Source organism: Melanaphis sacchari, unplaced genomic scaffold (genome assembly GCF_002803265.2).
Source record: "Melanaphis sacchari strain LSU unplaced genomic scaffold, SCAv2.0 Contig10_pilon_pilon, whole genome shotgun sequence".
Classification (NCBI taxonomy): domain Eukaryota; kingdom Metazoa; phylum Arthropoda; class Insecta; order Hemiptera; family Aphididae; genus Melanaphis; species Melanaphis sacchari.
This window is the reverse complement of record NW_020270420.1, coordinates 818,325-840,864: the sequence shown is the minus strand read 5'-3', so window position 1 is coordinate 840,864 and position 22,540 is coordinate 818,325. Positions and strand designations below refer to the sequence as shown.

The following is a 22,540-nucleotide window of genomic DNA, read 5'->3' as shown; positions in this document are numbered from 1 at the left end:
TATGATTTATAACTGTAAAATTAATAACAAACAACTGTATTTACTTATCAGTAAAATATGATTAAATAAAAAATAATATATACAAGACTTAACGAAAAAAAATAAAATAAATAAATTACTGTCAATCAGTCCATCAATTGAAAAAAACAAATTTATGAACATCTTATAAATATAAAATATTTATATAATAAAATAAAATTTTCGATGAGATAATATTTAAGTAAGCGTTTATGCTCAATTTGAACCCGGTCGATTTAACCTTTAAAACCTGACCGGATACTGTCGTTGTCACCGAAGCGCATCTACATTGTAGTGTCCACCACCGTTTGACATTCTGTGATCACCCCCATTGGATATTCTGTGGTCACCATTTGACATCCTGTAGTCGCCTCCATTTGACATTCTATGGTCACCAGCTACAGATGGCTTCTTGTATAATTCAAATGCACTACCCCGTTGATCACGATGTTGTGTCAAATCTAATGTATTTGGATCTCTATGGTGTTTGTAGTATATATGACTACGATCCATCTGTTGAGAAGGCTGTTGTCCGTTACCACCTCGTCGATCATAACCCCTATCTAAGCTACTACCGTGACCTGAATCAGCAGTATTCACATCAGTTGATTCCGATGAGTACTTGCTAGGTGATGATGGCATCTAAATATAGTTGGTTTAAATTTAAAATGTTAAAAATTGACAAAAGTAAATGATTCATTAAAGACAAATATTATCAAAAATATTCACCCCATTGGACATATGTGATGAATATGTACTATCTGCCATGCTGAATGATTTTGAGTGTTGGAAACCAACAGGAGGTGATTGATAATATTGCTGTTGATGTTGCTGTTGCTGTTGTTGTTGCTGCTGTACTGGTGGTCGATAGTTTTTGGGTTTTGGAGGTGGTACAGGTTTATAGGATTGTTGTTGTGGAGGTGATTTTGGCAATGGAAGGGGTTTACTAGTAGCATACTCAATCATACCTCCAGAAGTACCACCCGGAGGTCTACAAACAAACAAAGTGCTAAGTGAGTAAACAACACTACTTATAATAAAAATTACTAAAAATTAATAAGCTATAATAAACTACAAGGAAAAATGTATTATATCAAAGCTACACAATAAATCTTTCACGAGAAAAAGATATATCATTTATTGGGTCAATAATATTCAAGCTTCTATAAAACTGTAATATTTTTAATTTTGAAATTTCCCTATAAAATTAAAAATAAAATTTGAAAGTTTTTCAAAAAATTTAAAAAAAAATCGAATTTACTGACCTGTATTTAGGATAATCTGATATTTTTGTGTCAACTGGTTGTTGAGTTGACCTAGTAAATCTATAAGGATCATGATGTCTACCTAAAGTATTATTACTGCCTGACTTAAGATCATCCTGTGAGTTTGAACACAAAGTTGCTGTAAGGTTAGCACTACCGTTGCTACCCCCATTCATGCGTACACCATAACTATCATATGACGATACACTGTCATAGCTATTATGCATATCATACAACTGAAAAATAATATGCATTATTTTTATAATATCTTTAAAGGATTTTATTATAAATTATAACATACTTGTTTACTAGTGCTCGTGTGAGTCCTTTGATGATGGGGAGTTGCATTTATATAATTGGGTATATCTTCCATGCCGTTAGGACTAAATAATCTATCTGTGGCTGATCTTTGACCATTAGTGCGATTTCCATGCATTGGTTTTGTGTTTCTATCAACACGAGGGGGTAGATCTGGAGGACCATTACCGTTTACCATTAATGTTGTGTGAGTAGGAGGACCAGCCATACGTAATGTTTGAGGAGGCTCATAACTTGCCTATTAAAATTAATTAATTTATATTAGGTTAATACAATAAATAAATTTTTTTTATCAAATGTGGATATTAACTATCTTGGCTTTCTTCAAATAAAAAAGACATTTTAAATTAGTTTTTTATTTTAATACATTTTTTTATTATAACTTAATAAATTGTTCATACTTGTTTAAAAACTGACGGTGAGTATGGTGGAGGTGGATTATAAGTAGGAATAGCTGAATCATCCTGAGTTGTAATACTTGGATCGCTTGAACTTTTGACCAGCCTTGAACCGATTGCAGATGGACTGGCTGCTGTAGTAGAAGTTGGGGATGCTAATGTTGTGTTACTAGTCTCCATATCACTTTCAGGAGATGATGCATATGACAAACGTAAGGAGGTCATTGGGAATAACAAATCATCAGACAGGTTTTCTTCAGGCTGAACACATAATGCATGCCACATACACAAAACAACATGTTAGTAACTCACAATACTTAAATTAGTTAATTTACAAACACAAATTAAATAACGTTAATTTAGGACATATTATTATGACTTAAAACTTATAAGTTAAAGTTATCTAATTAAATGATCATATATCTAAAACTGAATATGAATTTTAATAGAAAATAGGAATATAAACATTTTTATAATATTTAATATTTAGATAAAATGTAACAAAAATTAAGAATTTCTTTTGTGATTATATTAGACATAATAATTAGCAAATAGCAACTAAATCTAAAGTAAATAATATATCATAAAATAAAAACTAATGATTATCTAGTATGATAATGTTAATTAAAAAATAATTTTTGTTAATTAAGATCAAATAATAGATCCTTAAATTACAAATAAACTGTTAATCATGCAACACAGAATAACATCAAAAGTACACACAAGGAGTTAATCAGAATTTTATATGTAACCAAAAAAATCATTTGGTTTTCTAGCATAATCAGTATCACTAGAAATAACATAAGGATCACAAAATGGATATGACATAGGAAGTAAATAAAGATCTGATAGAAAGTCTACAGTCTATAAATAATAATATGTTTATAGTTTTAGAATACTATTTTTAAATATTTATATTATATTGGTATATGATAATAATTAATAAAAATACCTTTGTCTCGCTGACCCAAGTTGGAGAACTCTGGTGTTTATCGATTAGTTCTCTAAGCTTGCGATACCAAGCATCTCCTCCATTTAGAGTAAGTGATGAAGTAAATACATGTGACCACACTTTTTCTAATTTTTGACATTGTTCTAACAGCTTTTTACTGCTCTTGTGTGCAGTTCTATAAGATATCATAATTATTAGTAAAAATGTTAACACAAAACAATTAAATACTCATTACTTTGGTAAACCAGCACGTAATTCTTTGATCACTTGTTTGTTATCAGCTCGCAACATAATGACTATAGGATAAAATTGAGCATAGTTTAAACGGTCTACAGCATTTGGAGTGACATCTAACAAGGCGTGTTTCCCTCGGTCCATGATATCACGAATAGCACTTAACCGTATTATACCGCTAATTTTCTTGCTACCGTCTGTAGTGTTGTTTTCAAGTTCTAATAAACCAATTTACCATTATTGAAAATTATGTCAAAATGTAGATATAAAATATGTTAATACTTACGAGGAGATAAGAATTTGTCAGGGAAGTCTTTGGTAAGTTTTTCTCGAGCAATATCCGATATCGGACCAAATAAAACAACTGGTCGTACAAACCCTGTATGACTCAACACCACTTTTTCATAGGCTGGAAACTTGCTTATACTATCCCCAAACACCACATCATCCCAGTTTTCCTGTAATAAAAAGTCAATAAATATTTTTCCTTGTAGGATAATATTTATGTTATTGTAACCTTGCTCAATGATTTTGATCTACGATGATTATGTTTTCGGCGTCTAAAGAAACCCCCTTTACTTTCTGAGGCATTCATTTCTTTTTTAGTAGCGTTGAACTGTGCAGTAGCTAGTTCTTCAGCTCTAGCCTTATTCGGTATTATACCTTTTTGGACTTCTTGATTGTTTCTCCCAATACGGAATACTTGCCAGGAACCAACTACACCATTATGCAATGTGTCCATTACATGGAACACATCACCTTTGCAGAAACTCATTTCACCTTTGTTTGGTTGTTCATAGTCAAAGTGAGTCCTAAGAGGTTATATACATACATATTAAAAAACACTGTTGAATTATTTACTTGAACCTGGTTATTAATTACTTTATATGGAATGAATCGCCTCGTTGATTGTTCATAATTTGTTCATATTGATCACGTCTGTGTTGAACGATAAGATGTATTTGATCTTGAAGGCTCAACAAAAATAGCACGGCTTCTTCACGAGTCACTCCTTTCATATCCATATCGTTTACTTTTAATATCTTGTCACCTGGTTGCAAACCTTGGGTAAATGCAGGACTTCCTGGTTGTACAGCAGTAACAAATATACCAACTTCGTTGCCACCTGTCAATCGAATGCCAACTGACCCTTCTTTTTGAAACGTAATAAACCGAGGATCAGGCCTGATGATAAAATTCAAAATTAATTTAAATGCTCATCAATACTGATTTTATAATTAACAACTAACTTTAAATGTTTTGATTTTTGAGGTAATGTATCTTCATAAAATGGTCTAGTTGTGCTGTAATAATCTGTAAAGTAATAATAAAAATAGTAATTAAAGGAATGTTTTTAGTTGTAATTGGAGACATATTTAGGAATTTGGCAAACCAGTTTTATTTTTATTTTTTACTCCCCTCCCTTAAACACTATCAATTTTTAAAGACAAAAACTTTTTTTTTACATGTCTGTTATCAATTTTATTAGAACAATAAAAATGCTTCAAAATATTTTCTTTTATTATTTTAATAATATTAAAAATACATAAGCATAATTATTTTATATGTTAATCATTTGAAGTTCAAATGGGCAAAATTCGTCAAAATCACAGCAATTTGCAAATAATTTTAAATTCTATACCTAAAAATTAATTATAAAGTGAAAATTTAATAAAATTAATTGATAATTCTTTCTTAACCAAAATGTTTAAAAAATTTAAAAGCACAGTTAATTTTATAGACACATTTTGAAATTCAAATATTGAAGAAACCGGTTATTTAAACCAAGAGCAAAGTGCAATTCAAAAATATTATCCGATTGCATTTTATAATTACATTTTTGTATAGCAATGAATTAACCTTATTATCAAACTTAAATAAAAGAAGAAACATTATTTTTGATCTCATATTATTTTCTAACGATTTTTTAATTTTTATGTACACGATCGTATAAAAATTAAAAATTAAAACGTTCATACATAATTGAAAATCAAAATATTGTAAAGACCCAAATAAAGGATACAGATAATGTTCTGCCTAAGACGGATACAATACACACGGATATGTCACTACTTCCTCTTTGCTCTTAAGATTTATATTTGTATTATTTGTACCTTCGGGTCTCGGTGGCGGCGGTCGGGGAGGTTCCGAATGATCTTCAGCACCACTTCTACTACGACCATGGTTGTATGTAGGTCCTAAATCACCATTATGTAAATTGTTAGCTATAAAATAAAATACCGTATATATATATTATGCAACCTCAATGTAGGATGAAATCATATAATACAATCTTAAATAAGCAATAGCGTAAATTTGCCTTTACAAGCATTAAATGTGAATACTGATTATTATAATGTTATAATTACTTTTAAAACTTATTCGTTAACTTGAAACTTGAAAGTATATATATATATATATAATTGTCGTTTACAATAAACATGCATGATAGTTTTAAGAATTTTAAATATATATAGTCGATCAAATTAAATACACAATTTAAACATTTCGAATTTCTTGTTAAAGGTCATGTAAAGGTTAAGAGAATGTGTTCTACTCTATAATAAAAAATTAAAGCCAATTTATGCAGCAACAGGCACATGGTATACAATATAGTATGTAGATTTTTTTTATACCAGACGTGTTGTTGTCCATGGCAGATGTGGGCCTGTCTAATTGACTCAAAGAAACAGAATCCAATAGCGGGTTACGGGACCGTCCACGTGGCGCCAAATTACTTTTGGCTTCTTCTAGCATGCTTCTACTGGGCGGCTGTACATACAAATTTTGCGATGGATACGCTGATCCGTTAATGCCGTCCATGTAGTTGTTGTTTTCTATATTTTAAACAAACGAAACAAAATGATAACAATATTTTGATTTTTTTCAAATCAAGTTAAAACGTTAAACACCCTCGCATTTAACAAATGGACATCCTTAAGACGAAACTGTATAATTGTTTTAATGTTATAAAATACTAAAGAGCAAACCCAATTTTTGTTTTAATATACCTTTCGTGTGCAGAGATGTCGGTTCGGAAGAACCGGAATATTGTAAGACATGTCCGTTGGCACTTCCCTCTCGGCGCACAGTCAAACTCAGTTTATCTTTGGCTGATTCGATTAGTCTCCTAGCTTCTTTAAGCGTCATGCCGTCCACCACCGAATGATTGTTGATTTTTAACAACACGTCACCTTCCTGAACGCTGTTATCACCGCCTTTCGTCCCTTCTTTGATGAATATCCTGCTACCCAAAACGATTCCGAAATCTAAACGCCATAAAACATATTTAATATTACGACTATTACGAGTATATTATGTTTAATATTTATACATATAACAACTATTGATTATACAAATCACTTTTATTCGCGGAATAAATGAAATCCCACGTTTAATACATAGCTATAAACTAATATATAATACTATAAATCATTTTTTTAATATTATTTAATTTTTTTTTAAGGTTTGAATTAACCATACCTAATATAACTCAAAAAATAATAATTATTAAAAAAATTTAGTAGGTATGATAATAATTTTAAACAAAAACATATTACACAACAACAACCTAAACGACGCTACTTTTATAATTAAATTTAGAACACTTCGATTTTACTTATATATTCAATACATTATAAATTAACGGTAATATTATAGCTCTCCAATCTATACATTGCAACCTAATATTTATGTATAATACGTCTAATAATCAGAATTATTACCGTCTTTTTTCCTGGTCTTATTTAGATGAATGCGCAGCGTGTGTGGCGTGTTTGAGGGCAACACCAGACGACGTCTTAACGACAATGTTACGTTCTCGCCACATTCTCTCAGCACAGCAACAGCCGTACCGTATTCAACATTGTCTAGTGACACGCCATTGGCGGTCATAATCCTGTCGTTAACCCTGTAAATGTAAAATAAAAATTAGCGTTTGCCAGATAAAGACACGTATCTATATCATATTTTGGGAGGGGATTTATCCACGTTTTAAGTTATAAACTGTTTCGGTAACAATACATAAAACACTCACATGAGCTTTCCTTCGGCGGGACCAGACTTCAGTACATCAGACACGGCTATTGAAGGGTCACCATTGGCAAAATGAGGATTGTCTCGGCCACCACTGACTGCAATTCCAAACCCGTAACCGGGAACACGGTTCAAAGTGACTTGATGAAACTCCCAGACAATGCGATCTCCATTCTGAAGCAAAAAAAAAATAGCAACATTTAATATAAATTGTTTAACATTAAACTGTATCTGTGATATGTGATACCCGTTAGAAAATATAAACAAATAACAATTATTATAGAAGAAACGTGACAATGATATAAATTATCTCGAAACGGGTGGATTATAGAGGAAGAGTAGGGAAAAATTGCTTCTGAGGTATTTTAAATTTTTAAATGTCTGTTACTTTTGAATTATAAATATTTGTAACAACATTTTAAAAATATATAATATATTATAATAACAAGTGAAAAATATAGTATTCTTTATTCATTTTGTAAAACGTGAAATACCTACAGCAAAGAGTACAGGAGTTCTAATTCACTCCTGCATGACGTGGCTAAATATTAAAACCTCAGCGCCAATAATTCTATTATGTTGAATACTTCATATAGTTCGCTCAAATAGTATAAAAACATTAAACAAAAGTACACATTATAAACTTTTTGATAGTTAATTATGTTTGGTAAACTAAAAAAAATAATAATAAAGACCTAACAATGATATTCAATTAATAATGATATTGTTTTAACTGTAACGTTCGTATAAAAAACTTGTGTATACGTGTTCTAACATAAGACAAGTAGATATATTATTCACAAGTAGGTTGCTCTCCCAAAAAATCCTCGGTTTGATTGAATATCCAACACGGATGCATAATGCATTCTCAATTGATATACAATATATACATGCATTTATACTAGGTATGTGACCTATTAAAAAAAAAGATATTTTACTCAAAATTCTCAATCGTTATTATAGGTAATTACCTTCTAGTCCTATATCTACTGATAGAAAAGCGTATATAATAACAATAATCTAGTTTATACGTATCATGTTTACCCACATAAGAAAAACAATTCACTATCCTATATATTATATATACTATATATAATATATATTATATATTAATATATATATTTATATAGTCATTAATGCCGAATCATTAAAAAAAAAAAATGGATTTAATTAAAATTCAAAAATATCAATCGTTTACCTGGGGCAATAAGAAAGACGGCAATAAATTAATGACATAATAACCTAGATTACTACCATATATTTATAAATATAAGTACATAATTATTATCAAAACGAATATAAAAATCTTTAATTTTTCAGCGCACATAAAAATTAAAAATGTATACAATGAACACAATCGATAAATTACTAAAATAATAATATCACTAAATCAACAAGTGTTTAATAGGTCATCTTACAGTATTGTTTTTGTCTAACTAACGTAAAGCATAGTAAATTTGCGTTCCGCCGAATCCATTGTATGATGTTAACTTTAACGTTAGAGTTAATTTACCTATTATCAAACTTAAAGCATAGAATATTATCATGAGCTTGCCGGAGGCTTTTATTTTAATGTGAATCATAAATACTTTTAAAGTTTTAATATTTACACTCAACTGTACGTGATGGTGAATAAGGGGGGGGGGTAATAGAGATAAGGATGCAACTGATAAACAATAATATTAAACTATGTATTTAACTATTTCACCGGTACCTGTGTTGTATCGAAACTATAATAATAATTATTTGGGATTTCTAACTACCAACCATCATATTTTCCAGTAATCATTACAAAGTTTTACGTCCAATCTGTCAAAATATCGTTATAACACAGTATTACATTTATTTATTTTCAACAAAAATAATATTTATTATATTATTATTTGGCATCTTTAAATTCAATACTGGCGTACCGTAGTAAGGTGTAATTTTATTAGGTTTGTGAAATAACAGTTCAGAATTTAAAATAGAACGTTCTGTATTTCTGTGTCGTTAATTTCTCATCATATCTCAATATTTTATAATCAATTATCGAAACGTGGACGTAATATTGAAAGAATAATCGAATTGAATTTTGATGCAAACTACAAATGCAATTTAAAGACTTGGGTACAAATTATGTTTTGAGTTAATTCTATATAGTAAAAATTAAATACAGCCATTATAATATTGTGTTATCCATATTACTGGTATCGATTTTCGGAAGGTCTACACGACAATCTTGTTTCAGACATATATACTGATTATAAAATGTTATTACTTGCAAGCGCCTGCCAAAGGATTAGAAATAAAATAAAATTTTAAACAAAAATAAAATACTATATAGACGCGAGTGTTTTCAAACACTACCATTTATACATACATGTCTCAAGTGGCTATCGTTTACAACAGGGGCGTAGGTTAGTTAATAAATTATACGAATCACAAATGGAAAAAAATAAGAATAGTTGGCTACCGGACTAAGTTGTTAAAACGAGTTGTTATAAAGCCGCAATGATAATAATTAATTATTAAACGTATATACCATAAAAATATATAAAATTATGTGTATGACAAGAGCATACATTGGGGTTGGGTAGAATAAAAACGGACTTTTCACTGTTCATGGATATGCGTGTGTGTGTAATAATAATTATATTGTTATTATAGTTTGTCTGTTCATGACGATTAATCACTGGAAATAGTAATTGACTACGCCGATATGCAAACCCGAAGAAACTGTTTAAAAAAGTTAAAACATTACAAAGATCAGATTATTTGTTATAATAAAAAATCGGTAGCGGCGGTCTTTTAATAACCGGAACACGCAATGATCTGGTTTTGTTAATATTATTATTATTTATAAATACATATTACCACAAATAACTGAAATAACACACCTCGTTCTTGTCGGGGATCATATATGCAAAACGACGGTTTAATTAATAAGATAATGATTTATATTTTCTACCATTTGTAAATGTATTTATTTTTTTATAATATCTTTAAGCTTGTGAACAAAATAAAATACATTTAATAAGACATATTATAATATATATACGACGTATATTATACGTACTATAAGCGGAGATTGAGGGGTGCTTGGGGGCTTAGCTCTTTCAAAAAAATTCGAAAGCCTCCAAAATTATTGAACATTATTCAAAGTATTAAAATATACGTACCTATTTTTCAACAATGCTAAGAAAGATTTAAGCCCCTCCTAAAATTCAATCAAATATCCGCGCTTATAATACGTACTATGAATGTTCGATGAATCTCGATTTTTATTTCGACAACAACGATGATTACAGGACTTGGAATTTGATGTACTTAAAAAGTACTAAATATGCCTTTATTTTTTTTTTTTTACACACAACTTTCAAAAATACAAATATTTTATTAAAAATATTCTTATAATTTATAATTTGTAGGTATTAAATATTTATTAATAAAACAAGAAATTGTTTATCAACTAGGAATTTGAAAAACACTATATAATATCTTGTATAAGTTCTCAAAATAAATACACATTATAAAGAATTTGTTTTTTATATCATTAATCATCAAATATGTTCTAAAAAAATAGTAAATTTGAAAAATATACTCTAAAAACTACAAAACGTCTAAGTATGCAAAAAATATGAACTATAAACTTTTATTACTTGTTTGTAGTCGTAAAATTAATTTTAAGCTTACTTAGCAATAAATCTAATAGCCTAAAAAAAAAAACACGTAAATGCAATAACTTCCAAGCCCTAGTGATTGCGTAGGTGTGTTTATTCAAACACGGTTTTGTAGTTTTACTCGTATATCCAATCAAAACATTTAATTAATAATGAAAAAAAATAATAGTTAATTGTCATCACTTAATATCATATTACATATATTACAATATTTAATCACCTGAAGACGACGCATATTCGATTAAGTTGATAATCCAATATCAATATTATGTTCAATAATATTACAAATACGCCGCACGCATAACAAAGATCAATTATTCGTAAGAATACGTTTTAAAGAAATTCAGATCGTCTGTAATGAATATACGTAGACACGTATTTTATTATAGTTTTCGGTGTAAACTATTATGTTTATCGTCTGGTTACATGAGACCGAATTCTCAGTAATAGTATTAGTCCATGTGTTACATAAAATATTATATCAGTACACAGAGTTTTGACCTTTGGCTTGGTCACGATAAACAAAAATGAAAATCATCTCAGTTTTGACACAATAATTGACGTGGCACTGCTGTGTATTTAATAATTCATTAAAATAACAAGCAGTCAAAACCAACGTGTTACAATGAAGAAAACGTTAAAATTATTAAAACTGTTAAATCGATAATACTACGAAGCGAAACGACGGTCGATAATTTTTTAACGGTTTTTAAATGTTTCATATTATTTTTAATGTTTGTGTACAATAATACAGCACACGTAAACAAGCCACAAGAAATATACGATAATAAAATAAAAAGGATAATAATAATAATAATAATAATAATAATAATTGAATAAACATACATATTATACAACTTGTTCTAATATTACGTGTGTGGCAAGTTTTGCGGTCAATTAATAACGAAAAACACTTCGACTAACAGGAGAAAAAAATACTATGCGAACAACAAACATGCGTGTAAAGAAGATATAATATAAATAATTATTACACGATAAACAAATTAATTAAAAATAATTTCGAACGTCTTTACTTTCTAAGCAACCTGTCAAAAACTGGTTGTATATAATATTTTTATATAAAGACAATAATTTAGTTCTGGGCAAAAATACCGAATCCGGTCTTAATAATAATATTATTAAATTATAAATTCATAAATTATAGTATATTATAAAGATTCTTCTCCGTTTAGTTGCCTTATCTTGTTTAGCATTTACTTCAGTTAAGGTTTTCGAAAACAGTAGATAAATAATATTATTATATCATTGTTACATACAGTAACATACCTACTTACACGTGTGATATAAAACAACGATAAGTAATATAATTGGTAGTATTTGCACAAGACTTGTTTGATATAACGAATAATTTTCAGTGTAAAATACGTGCTAAAATTTAAAATTCACGGGATAATAAAACTTATTAGTAATACCAATCTAAATATTAGTATATTTAAGAAAAGTAGTTTTTAAGGTATTGTAGGCACAACTAGTATAACTGGGACTTTTTTTTAGAGAAATCATCGTAGAGCCAAATCAAAAATTCTTGAAGAAACTAGTCTGAGAGCCATGGAAATTTATATGTACAATATATATATATAGATAATTATATGACTACATAATAAACTGGAGAATTATTAAGTTATTCATTATATTCTAAGTTAATAAACAGGAATACAGTTTTTTAAAACGTGAGGGAGGAGCAAAATAAGGAAGATTTAAAATCTAAAGACGAAATTATGAAGAAAAAAACTATACTCTGTTAAGGGGATTGGAAGCAGCGATTTTTTGTCTTTGTCCAACACTCATGTAACATAGGATTACAGACATATTCTATTTCCAATATACTGATTGATATCATGAAGCGATAAGAATTATGAAAACAGATATGAATTTGTTGTCAAGTTTACTTTAGATCGACCTTCTCACATTTTTGATTTTTTGATTTTAACTTTTCCAAAAACTAAAGTATATCAATTTTTTAATTACTCATTTTTAATATATCATTTTTAAGATTTTGGAGGGATAATATCAAAAATGCGATAACATAAATATTTGTTATTGATAAGACTAATTTCAACAAATATAGCGGCAAATAACGACTTCAATAATTTTATTAATAACTAATAAGTATACAGTAGATAGCAATTTTATTTAGTTTAATAAATGAACATGGCTTAGTTTAACTGAACTAATTTTGTATTGTTAGCTTTAATATTAAAGTAAATTAACTTATTATCATGATTCATGGTCAGTTTTTACGATATATGCATTAATTTTTAAGTAAACTATAAGCATTTTACATATTTATAATTTGATTACAAATTGAAATATCATAAAAACCGTCAAGAGATAACAGATAATGTTCTTAACTTTAAGTCTAATCATAGGTCAAATTATTTTAAAATTCATGATAACAACACAAAATCAGTTCTGTACTGAACGCATTTGCTATGTCTTAATCAAATCTTATGATTCATGACATACGATAATATAGTTAAGATATACACTAAAAAATAAACGGTGCAATAAAAAATAGGATGTTTCAGATGTTTGAAACGATTTTGAAATTGATAATACCATTGATTTATACATTATACGTCACGGTGCAGCAAATTGTTTTTCGTAAACGTATTATCGTATTATAAATCATTTTTTATTTCTAATTCAGCTTATTGAAAATAAGCGGTAGTTTATTCGTAAATATGAGAATTTTTACAGATAATATTGTACTTAACGTTAAAACTCTATTCCCTTCGATTGCAATCCCCTTATTTCGCCAAACCCACTCACTTTTCATGTAAAAAACATAATTCAATAATACTCATATAAATATCATCAGTTATACAGTATAGTCGTCTCATACATCGACAAACCCTTTTTGTAGGCGTTTATAATTTATATTTTATATAATATACATTATACAGATAAGAATATTATTATGAGATGTGTTTCACGGCCACTGAGATATATGGCACTATTATAATGTAAAAATGTATACATATACTCACAATGAAATCTATTTGTAAGCATATATCTAATACCTATCGGACCAACGGCCACGAATGGATTTCGTCATTTCGATAATTCCCACGAGGGGTAAGGGAATACTACACTATAGTGTGCATATATATATATATACGTATTATATTCTTATACTACAAGCATTACCACGGCTGACCGTGACTGCTGCAATGTGATAAATATTACAATCGAACACATACTGTATAATAATATTATCTAACACCCCACGTTGAGAAGAAAAAATTGTATTTAACAAAATCGGCAGTTCTATATATTTGTAAGCACATGGCTTTGATAATAAATTAAAAATAATCTATAAATTGTATACTTGTATATAAATATTATACGGTAAATTACACACAGGAATGAATCCGATGAGCTCATTATACATATTAGTATTATTCTGATAGTGTGTCGGACGAGTCTGAACAAAAACGTAATCCAATCTAACGTATTCAAATGATAAAAAATAAATTTCCAGAACTTTTAAACTGTTCCAACCGCCATTGCTGATGTCACCGTCTTGCACTGTGCGCTAAGGTTATACATTGTTAAATATCGAGTATAAATAATAATGATATGATGTAATATTGTAATGAAAAAAATACCGTAAACAACCGTTCCGTACAGACAACAGCACCTATACATATATACCAATACATAATGGTATACATACTATATAGACATATTGTAATATCCTTACGGTCATTAGCATATTAAGATGACGACTGCTGCGGATTGTATATTTTTCGTCAAATGCGTATAGAATTTTAAATTATTATTATTTAAACGAGAACGAATACGTAAAAAAACGAAAACTCATAAAATCGTGTAAATACACGGCGTCGTGCGTATTAATATTTTATATTAAATGTAGTATATTATTATTATCGCGACATGTACGTCATGTTAATATCATTAAAATACACCACATAGTTAACATTTCGATGGGTATTGTGCTCGGGAGCTAGTGGCAGTATACAGAGGAGTGGAGTATCGAATCCTCTACTACGGGTGATGGACCATCGTTATTTGGGCCCATTGTTTGAATAATTGACTACTCAATATCTTTGTGCTATGAGGAGAATGATTATTATTATTGAATACATTTAACACAGAATACGTGTTTAAAACACATTACTATGATTACAACATAAATTGAATGGGTTACAGGAGTATAAATAATAATATTATGATGTTAAAAACTAAATAGATAGTGTTTGGTACATCGAAATTATGATTGTTTCACCTAACCGTCATCTTTACTACTTTACGAATGATTTATTTCCTCCTTGCGAAAATACACAGTAACGACGAAAAGAGAAATTTTTTACTATTTCAAGTTAGATTTTGTCCAAGTATTATACTATGATTTATGATGGTTGTACTTTAGTAGCGTTAAGCCGTTAAGTTTTTATAATTACATTCTAGTAAGCAAATATCATTACAGCAAATTAAATAATTATTAACTTTAAAGGTAGAAATATGATTCGTTCAAAAAGTGTTAGAGCTTTTATGTATATATTATATTATGAATAAAAACATGAACATGAACATCGTGTATTTATACGTACATGAGGTTTTTGTTTTTAAGCGTATAATACACATGACTGGTTATGGTCGTTTCACTTAAAGAACATTCTAATAGTGTACTCGATATTATTATAAAATATAATAATAACATAATGATATAGGCGCGGTCTTGAAATAATTTTGTTTAAGCATAATATTATATACCGTGCGTGTATTATTATTAAAGCAAATAATAAGATTATGATTAAACGTGTTTATTGTTGACGGGGCGAAAACAATAAGTATAGTATGTGAAATTGTTGTCGAACTGACATACTGAATATATTCAACATGCTTATAAATTATACTATCATAGTATACGTCATATTATAGCCCCGATCCTTAAAAATAACAATAAAATCGTATACAATCGCGGGGATATATATTTTTTTACAAAAACTGATGAATCCAATACTCGAAAAATATGAAAAATATATTATATTATATAGACCAACAGGTTTAGATTTCAAGAGAAAGCCGGAGAGAGTGAGTTACTATATATATATATATTATTTACTAATCAGTCACTTTAATTATAATACACACACGTTTATTTCGATTTGAGCTGTCAGATGTCAATGCTTCATCGAGTTCATCGGATAATCGTCATCGCTGTCTCATCATCGTCCTCTAGGGAGCGCTGTGTGTGTATCATTAGGAGAATATTATATACATATATATATATATATATATATATATATTATACTGTTTCAATAGCAGCCTAAGCGGCAAGTCAGTGACAAACTGACTAACACCTATATATATTAGTACTACTGCAGCCGGTGCTTTCTACACATGCTTATGTATATTATACACAACTCTGTATATAATTTATAAACATATAGATATAATATATTGTATATATATGAAGTACGTGTGTGTGATACGTACGTTTTTAATAATTAAATGAAAGTAGTAAGCGTGCGCGTCCTTGGGAACTGGTTTCCGACCGGCAAAACAGGGAGTCCTACTGTATTTATACATATATATATAGTAGTATTATAATATACATACGGCGAAGCTCACACGAACACTCGAGATGAGATAACCACAAGGAATGTGGTTTTTTTTTTTTTTTGTGCACATACACAATTTATTTTCCTGCCTAATCGTAAAAATTGATAGAGTTAAGGCAAAATACCCTCTCCCCCTCTTTATTACATTTACCATTTTTCGGGGAACGCTTACTTGTAAATTTTATTACTTTGCATTAATAATAATAATACGTACATATATAATACTGCGTGTATAAAAAGTTATTATATTATGTACATTGTACATATTATAATAAATGCAGTTTTAGGGTCAACAGCCATTGACGCCTTCACATTTAAAAATTGGAGAGGATTACATTGCGAATTGTACGTTCAGAATTCTCACCAGATTTGTAAAAAGCAAGATTTAAATGACACATAATAACTGTGAAAATATTATCAATTTTTATCAATGGTGAGAGAGGGAAAAGTAGCTTAGTATCAATGCAATCAGAAATTCAAAATTAGAAACTGATTTTTTTTATGTCAACTATACGTTATACCTATACAACAAGTAAATAAAAATTCCAATAAGTTACGTAAAAGTCATAATTTAACAACATCGATCTACGTTGCACATATATAAATATTATATGCATTACAATACATATAATAGGGTGTAGTCAACATAACTTTATAATATGAAAAAACAGGGTCACAGAGGTTCCCCGAGGACAAAATGAAAGCAACATTGCTTGCTGAAATTGGCTAACGGCAATTTTTATTTCACGTGTAAATATATGATAATATTATTATATATATGATATACAATATTGGTGCAGAATATTATACAAGCGCCTTGATGCATTTAGACACGAGACACCTATGAGTGTATGATTTTTTTAACGAAAGGGTACGAGGTTAAGGACGAATGGATCGCGGAGTGGTGCACATAAAATACGATTTATAAAGGCTTTAACATGAAAATATGTCGGATACGTGTTTTAATCATCAAAATGACTTTTTAAGATTAAAAATAAATATAAAATATAAAGAAACTGCGTGTCCAAAATTCTGCAATGGTGAGATACAGTAACATACTAAAATACAATATTTAACAAAATTAATAATGAATGCATTATCACGTATGCCTGAGTAATTCTCTAAAAATGCTTGACATAATTTTTTCTTTAATAATAAATTTATTTGAATTCTTAGATGTTTTAATAAAATTCTGTGGACTGTGATAACACTAATTTTTTTACAAGAATCATCTTTTTTCATGTATAAATAGTTAATGAAATAACATTTTTGAAAATTTTGATATATCTAAATCAAAATTTGGATAAGTAGACCCTAAGTTATTTTAAACATTGTATGCTTAAAATTCATATGGATTTAGACGTTTTATGATGACTATGATGATTTGAAAATCTATTAACAATTTAATTTGTAAAACTTATTTAATACTATAGATCAAAACAGTTGAAAATCCAAATAATTCAAACTCTTCCTTGTTGTCATTATATTTTTGCATTTAGGTCTCATTAACTTTTGGTTTAATTGAATTAAAAAGAAGTTTACTCTTGCAAGATTCTTGAAGTATAATTTATGATCGAAAAACTTATAATTAATAATGACTTAAGTAAAATGTATTACTACTTTTGCAGCACGTATCTAAATATTAAAGCACAGACATGAAAATTAATTTATACATCTAAATTCTATATATATATGCTACCTATATTGTATGTAATATATACACATTATATTAGAACCAAATTATTTAGGTAGACATTAATTAAGCTTAACAACGAATTTTCCGATTTGAACGTATTATGGTTTAAGAACGTTCCGTTAAAATCGATTATGGCATCTCTGTATTAGATCGATTTGAAATTTAAATTGTGAAAATCTCATTTCTGGTATAGATATCTTCTGTTGAATAACAGAAATGTAAGTTAGGTTTTTGTTAATAGAAATACATTAAATAATAATCGCAAAACAACATTCAAAGCTTTGCGTATACTTAGCATATTTACTATTATTAACATCTCTATATATCTTAATAATAATAAATAATAATTATTCTATTGCGGTAGAGCTAAACGATGCTATTAACTGTTGAATACTTGGTCCATTATACTTGTCTATACGTGCCAGTATTTATTTACAAATCGATAAGTGATAACGTTTAAGTACAAAATTACAAGTCCAATAACTCATAATACAGTTTCGGCTTTCATGTATTTATTGGTCGACGCATCTGAATTCACATTTATTATGGACTTATTTTCTCAGTACATACTAAAATCACTAAACAAATCATCAATATAAAAATATGGGACAAATGTAAAAAAAATATTGTTAAATGTTTATTTTTATACATTATGATATAACAATAATGTAAACTAGGTTATTAACATAATATTTAATCGACGCACATAATAATAAATGCAATTCGAAATTATAAGTCATAGTTCCAAAGCAATCACCGTAAAAAAAAAAAAATATATTATTAAAAAAAAAAAAACAAACATTATAGCCTTTATAAGTGTATATACATTACCACATAGATATATAGTGAGAATAAATATATAAACTAGGTAATTATATCTTTCATTAAATTGATACAAAAACTACTATTAGATCCGTGACAACTATCCGAGTCTACTTATTGCTCAAGTAATTCGTAATTATTATAAAGACGTACCAAAAAATACAAAACAACTAATGACTATTATAATGCATTCCTTCCGTTCGACCTAGTAACCAAATAAGACTAGTAAAACTCGTGAAAAAATATACATAGATTGTCGTCCCATTACGGTATAGATGGTATACATTTTAATATACTATCGTGTCCGCAATACGTTTAACCTACTTGAAAAGCGGAAAGTATAATTGTGATCGTATGACGACGGTACATAATGTATTTGTCACGGTGCGCACTTATAATCTTCGAAAAAAATCACCACACGTGTTTTAGATAAGTGAACACAAAAACAAATTGGACTGTTTGTTTCATAAATTACTTCGGTAATGACAAAAAAATATAAAGACGAGATAATATCGAATATAAGACATGTTTTTTTATGCACTTTTAGGTTCATAACAGCCATTGGACATTGCGTCACATTAATATACAATAAAAATGTTAAATGAAACGTAAAGAATTAAAACATTATTTTATATCGTAGTAAGTCAGCACTCTAGAAAACTAACAAACATCATATTACAGATATTTACTACTACAGCACTCTCTAAAAGACAAAACGTGTACGTTGTTATCTAAAAACAAGACTTTAGGGTTTATTTATTGGTTTCAATAATTTAAATAGTGCTATATGCAACTGAAATAAAACAATAGTTTTATATGTATAGACCAACTATCAAATGAGTTATAAACCATTGTATTCGAAAAACGGTTTTAAGTAGCGGTGATTAGTAGTATCAAAAATTATTAAGATTTTGTACATAAATGGATTTGAATAAACTTATACCTAAATATGTTTTCTAATTTTTTAAATATTCACAATAACACAAAGAATTTGAAACTTGAACTAGTAATATCTATTTATGTTCACTTCAATCTATAATAATATGCGGTAGGAAATTATTTTGCTGTATAATAAAAATAATAAAACCAATAGCTTGGATGGCTCAGGATAAAAAATAAGTTGGCAATACCAATAGTAAGTATTATGTTTTAAAATATAACACCTACACAATTTTATATGAATTGTTTTCAAAATATTTTAATTTAAGCAGTTAAATGCTAGTATCCAACATACTCACAAATAACCATATTTTGAATTTTCAACACATGAATGCTCTTCCACATTTATTTCGACAGAATATTGACTTATAGAGTTTCCATAGAGTTAAATTATAATTATTAACCTATTACTAGTAATGAGTATTATGGATACAAAGGCACAAAGCTGTTACATGAAATCTTCAAATATAATTGTTACAAAAAAATCTTTGCGCGTAGGATGTTTTCTATACACAATATAAATGCAAATATTATAAATTATAATATAATTAAACGGCCCGAAAACAACTATGACCATAACTCATTAAAGTATGACTAAGCAATCGATAATAATCAGTCACTACTCAGTATAAAATTGCACAGCCATTACGAATTTTCCAACAAAAAAAAAAGGACAAAAGAAGAAGAGAATCACAATATTATTACATCGATTAAAAAAATATATTTAAACTACTCATTATAAATTAAAAATAAGAAAGAAAAGAAATATGAATCCAGAGAAGAAGGACTATCAAAAACAGCCACGTCCGTTTATAGGAAACTTAAGTGGTATAAAACTAAAAAGTACCTATAAATATATTGTTTAAAAATCAGTTATAAAATAGCAAAGGTATGTATACTATAATATGTGATTTGATTCGTCGAATCAAATAGATATCATTATTCATTAGATAGTTCGCATGCTCTGCAACAGGTTGTGCACGAGTAAAAACAAAACTGGTCCATTATCCCCCATCGTAAACCGTCGACTAGTTGCTTCTTTCACTGAACACTGGACGATCACAATGTCGAATATATGCTGTGTATTCATAAACATAATTGTTAACGACATATTTTGTGAGCAATTCTATAACATTAATAGTTATAGAATAAAGATAGTAGATGCTATCGCAGTGGTTTGATATATTTATTAATATTACTGTTTAAGATTACAATATAATACATAATATATCCTAAATCGCAAAAAGTAAATACCTATATCACCGAGTATCAATATGACGAAAAAACTACTGTGAGATTTAAATTATCTGATACATAAAATACCGACGACCGTGTTTACATTGTTATAATACATTTTATGTTATAGTTGTTATACGGACCACTAATCACAATAACGGCGAAGGTAAGCACACTATTATAACAATACAACACTGACGATGGTGACACGATGAAAAGGCGAGACGGTCTTGTACGCAGGTAAAATCAAGAAAAAAAAAACAGACCAAATCTCTTTTTTTTTGTCAAGAAACATCAATATTAACTAACCAATATGTATTTTCGGAACATTTTCCACGTTTTAATCAAATTCAAAAGTAACGAAAACCTATGTTTCTTTAACTACAACGTTAACATAACAACGTATTGTGTTAAAGGCTGCATCCGAGTTCCGTCCCATATATAAAAATTGAAATTAAAGGTATACTAGTTCCGTCCCAGCTTTTTTTAATGAACATACTAATTCCGTCCCAGGTTTTTCTTAATGGATAATATACTAATTCTGTCTTGCATCAAGTCTTTTAGAAATAAAGATGATATTTATTTCAGTTATTGCACCAAATAATCGAATTTAACAATATCCTATTATATAGAAATAAAGATAATATTATTTTCAGTTATCGCACTAAATAATTGAATTTAACAATATCATATCACATAGAAATAAAGATAATATATAATAAGATTTTAGTTAACGAAACAAAATAAACTTTTCAGTCGTTATTTGTGCGTTTACGTGTCATTTAATATAACTATTAAATATGGATACTATGTACAGTGAAAAAGGTAAAATGTTAATTATTAAAAATGAATTTAAATTTTGTTTTCATAAAGAATTGAATAATAATATTGAACGCTGGAAGTGTATTCAAAAACAATGTAAAGCATATATAAAAATTGGTAAGATAACTAAATTTATAATAATTAAGTTTTTATAATAAGGCATATAGGTACTTAAAATAATTTTTTACATTAGGAAAAAATAAAGGAATTGTCTTTGAAAATTTAAATCACAGCCATGATAGAACTGATGAAACTAATTTAAATCGTCAAAAGCTTAATAATAAATTAAAAAGAAAAGCTGTTGATGATATTTGTGAAAAACCAGCAAAACTTATTCATAAAGAACTTTCTAATCATGATGTTAATACAATTACCTCTAATGATATAGACTTAATTAGAAAAAATATTCACCGTGCAAGGTCTTCCATATTATCAATGTTACCCACATCCATTGAAGACGTTCATGAATTATTGAAAAAAACGACGATATATACAAATAATGACGAAAATTTTTTAATTATAAATGATCCA

At 28.3% G+C, this 22,540-nt stretch overlaps 1 protein-coding gene across 5 annotated transcripts in view; it reads right to left on the bottom strand.

Annotated features, from left to right (window-relative positions):
• Nucleotides 1-147: 147 nt before the first annotated feature.
• Nucleotides 148-22,540, bottom strand: part of LOC112603700 (tight junction protein ZO-2) — a 40,133-nt gene continuing 17,740 nt past the window's right edge. For 4 of the 5 annotated variants that reach the window (XM_025352396.1, XM_025352394.1, XM_025352398.1 and 1 more), the window contains 16 exons: nt 7,222-7,394; nt 6,911-7,095; nt 6,197-6,454; nt 5,822-6,022; nt 5,300-5,410; nt 4,436-4,499; nt 4,068-4,370; nt 3,703-3,997; nt 3,472-3,643; nt 3,187-3,403; nt 2,952-3,126; nt 2,003-2,260; nt 1,585-1,839; nt 1,284-1,519; nt 748-1,009; nt 148-660 (listed from right to left, as the gene is read on the bottom strand). In XM_025352396.1, the coding sequence (XP_025208181.1) occupies nt 289-660; nt 748-1,009; nt 1,284-1,519; nt 1,585-1,839; nt 2,003-2,260; nt 2,952-3,126; nt 3,187-3,403; nt 3,472-3,643; nt 3,703-3,997; nt 4,068-4,370; nt 4,436-4,499; nt 5,300-5,410; nt 5,822-6,022; nt 6,197-6,454; nt 6,911-7,095; nt 7,222-7,394 (3,537 nt within the window). In that variant the 3' untranslated portion in view covers nt 148-288. The remainder of the gene's footprint in view (nt 661-747; nt 1,010-1,283; nt 1,520-1,584; nt 1,840-2,002; nt 2,261-2,951; nt 3,127-3,186; nt 3,404-3,471; nt 3,644-3,702; nt 3,998-4,067; nt 4,371-4,435; nt 4,500-5,299; nt 5,411-5,821; nt 6,023-6,196; nt 6,455-6,910; nt 7,096-7,221; nt 7,395-22,540) is intronic. The other variant, XM_025352395.1, reaches the window with a different exon arrangement.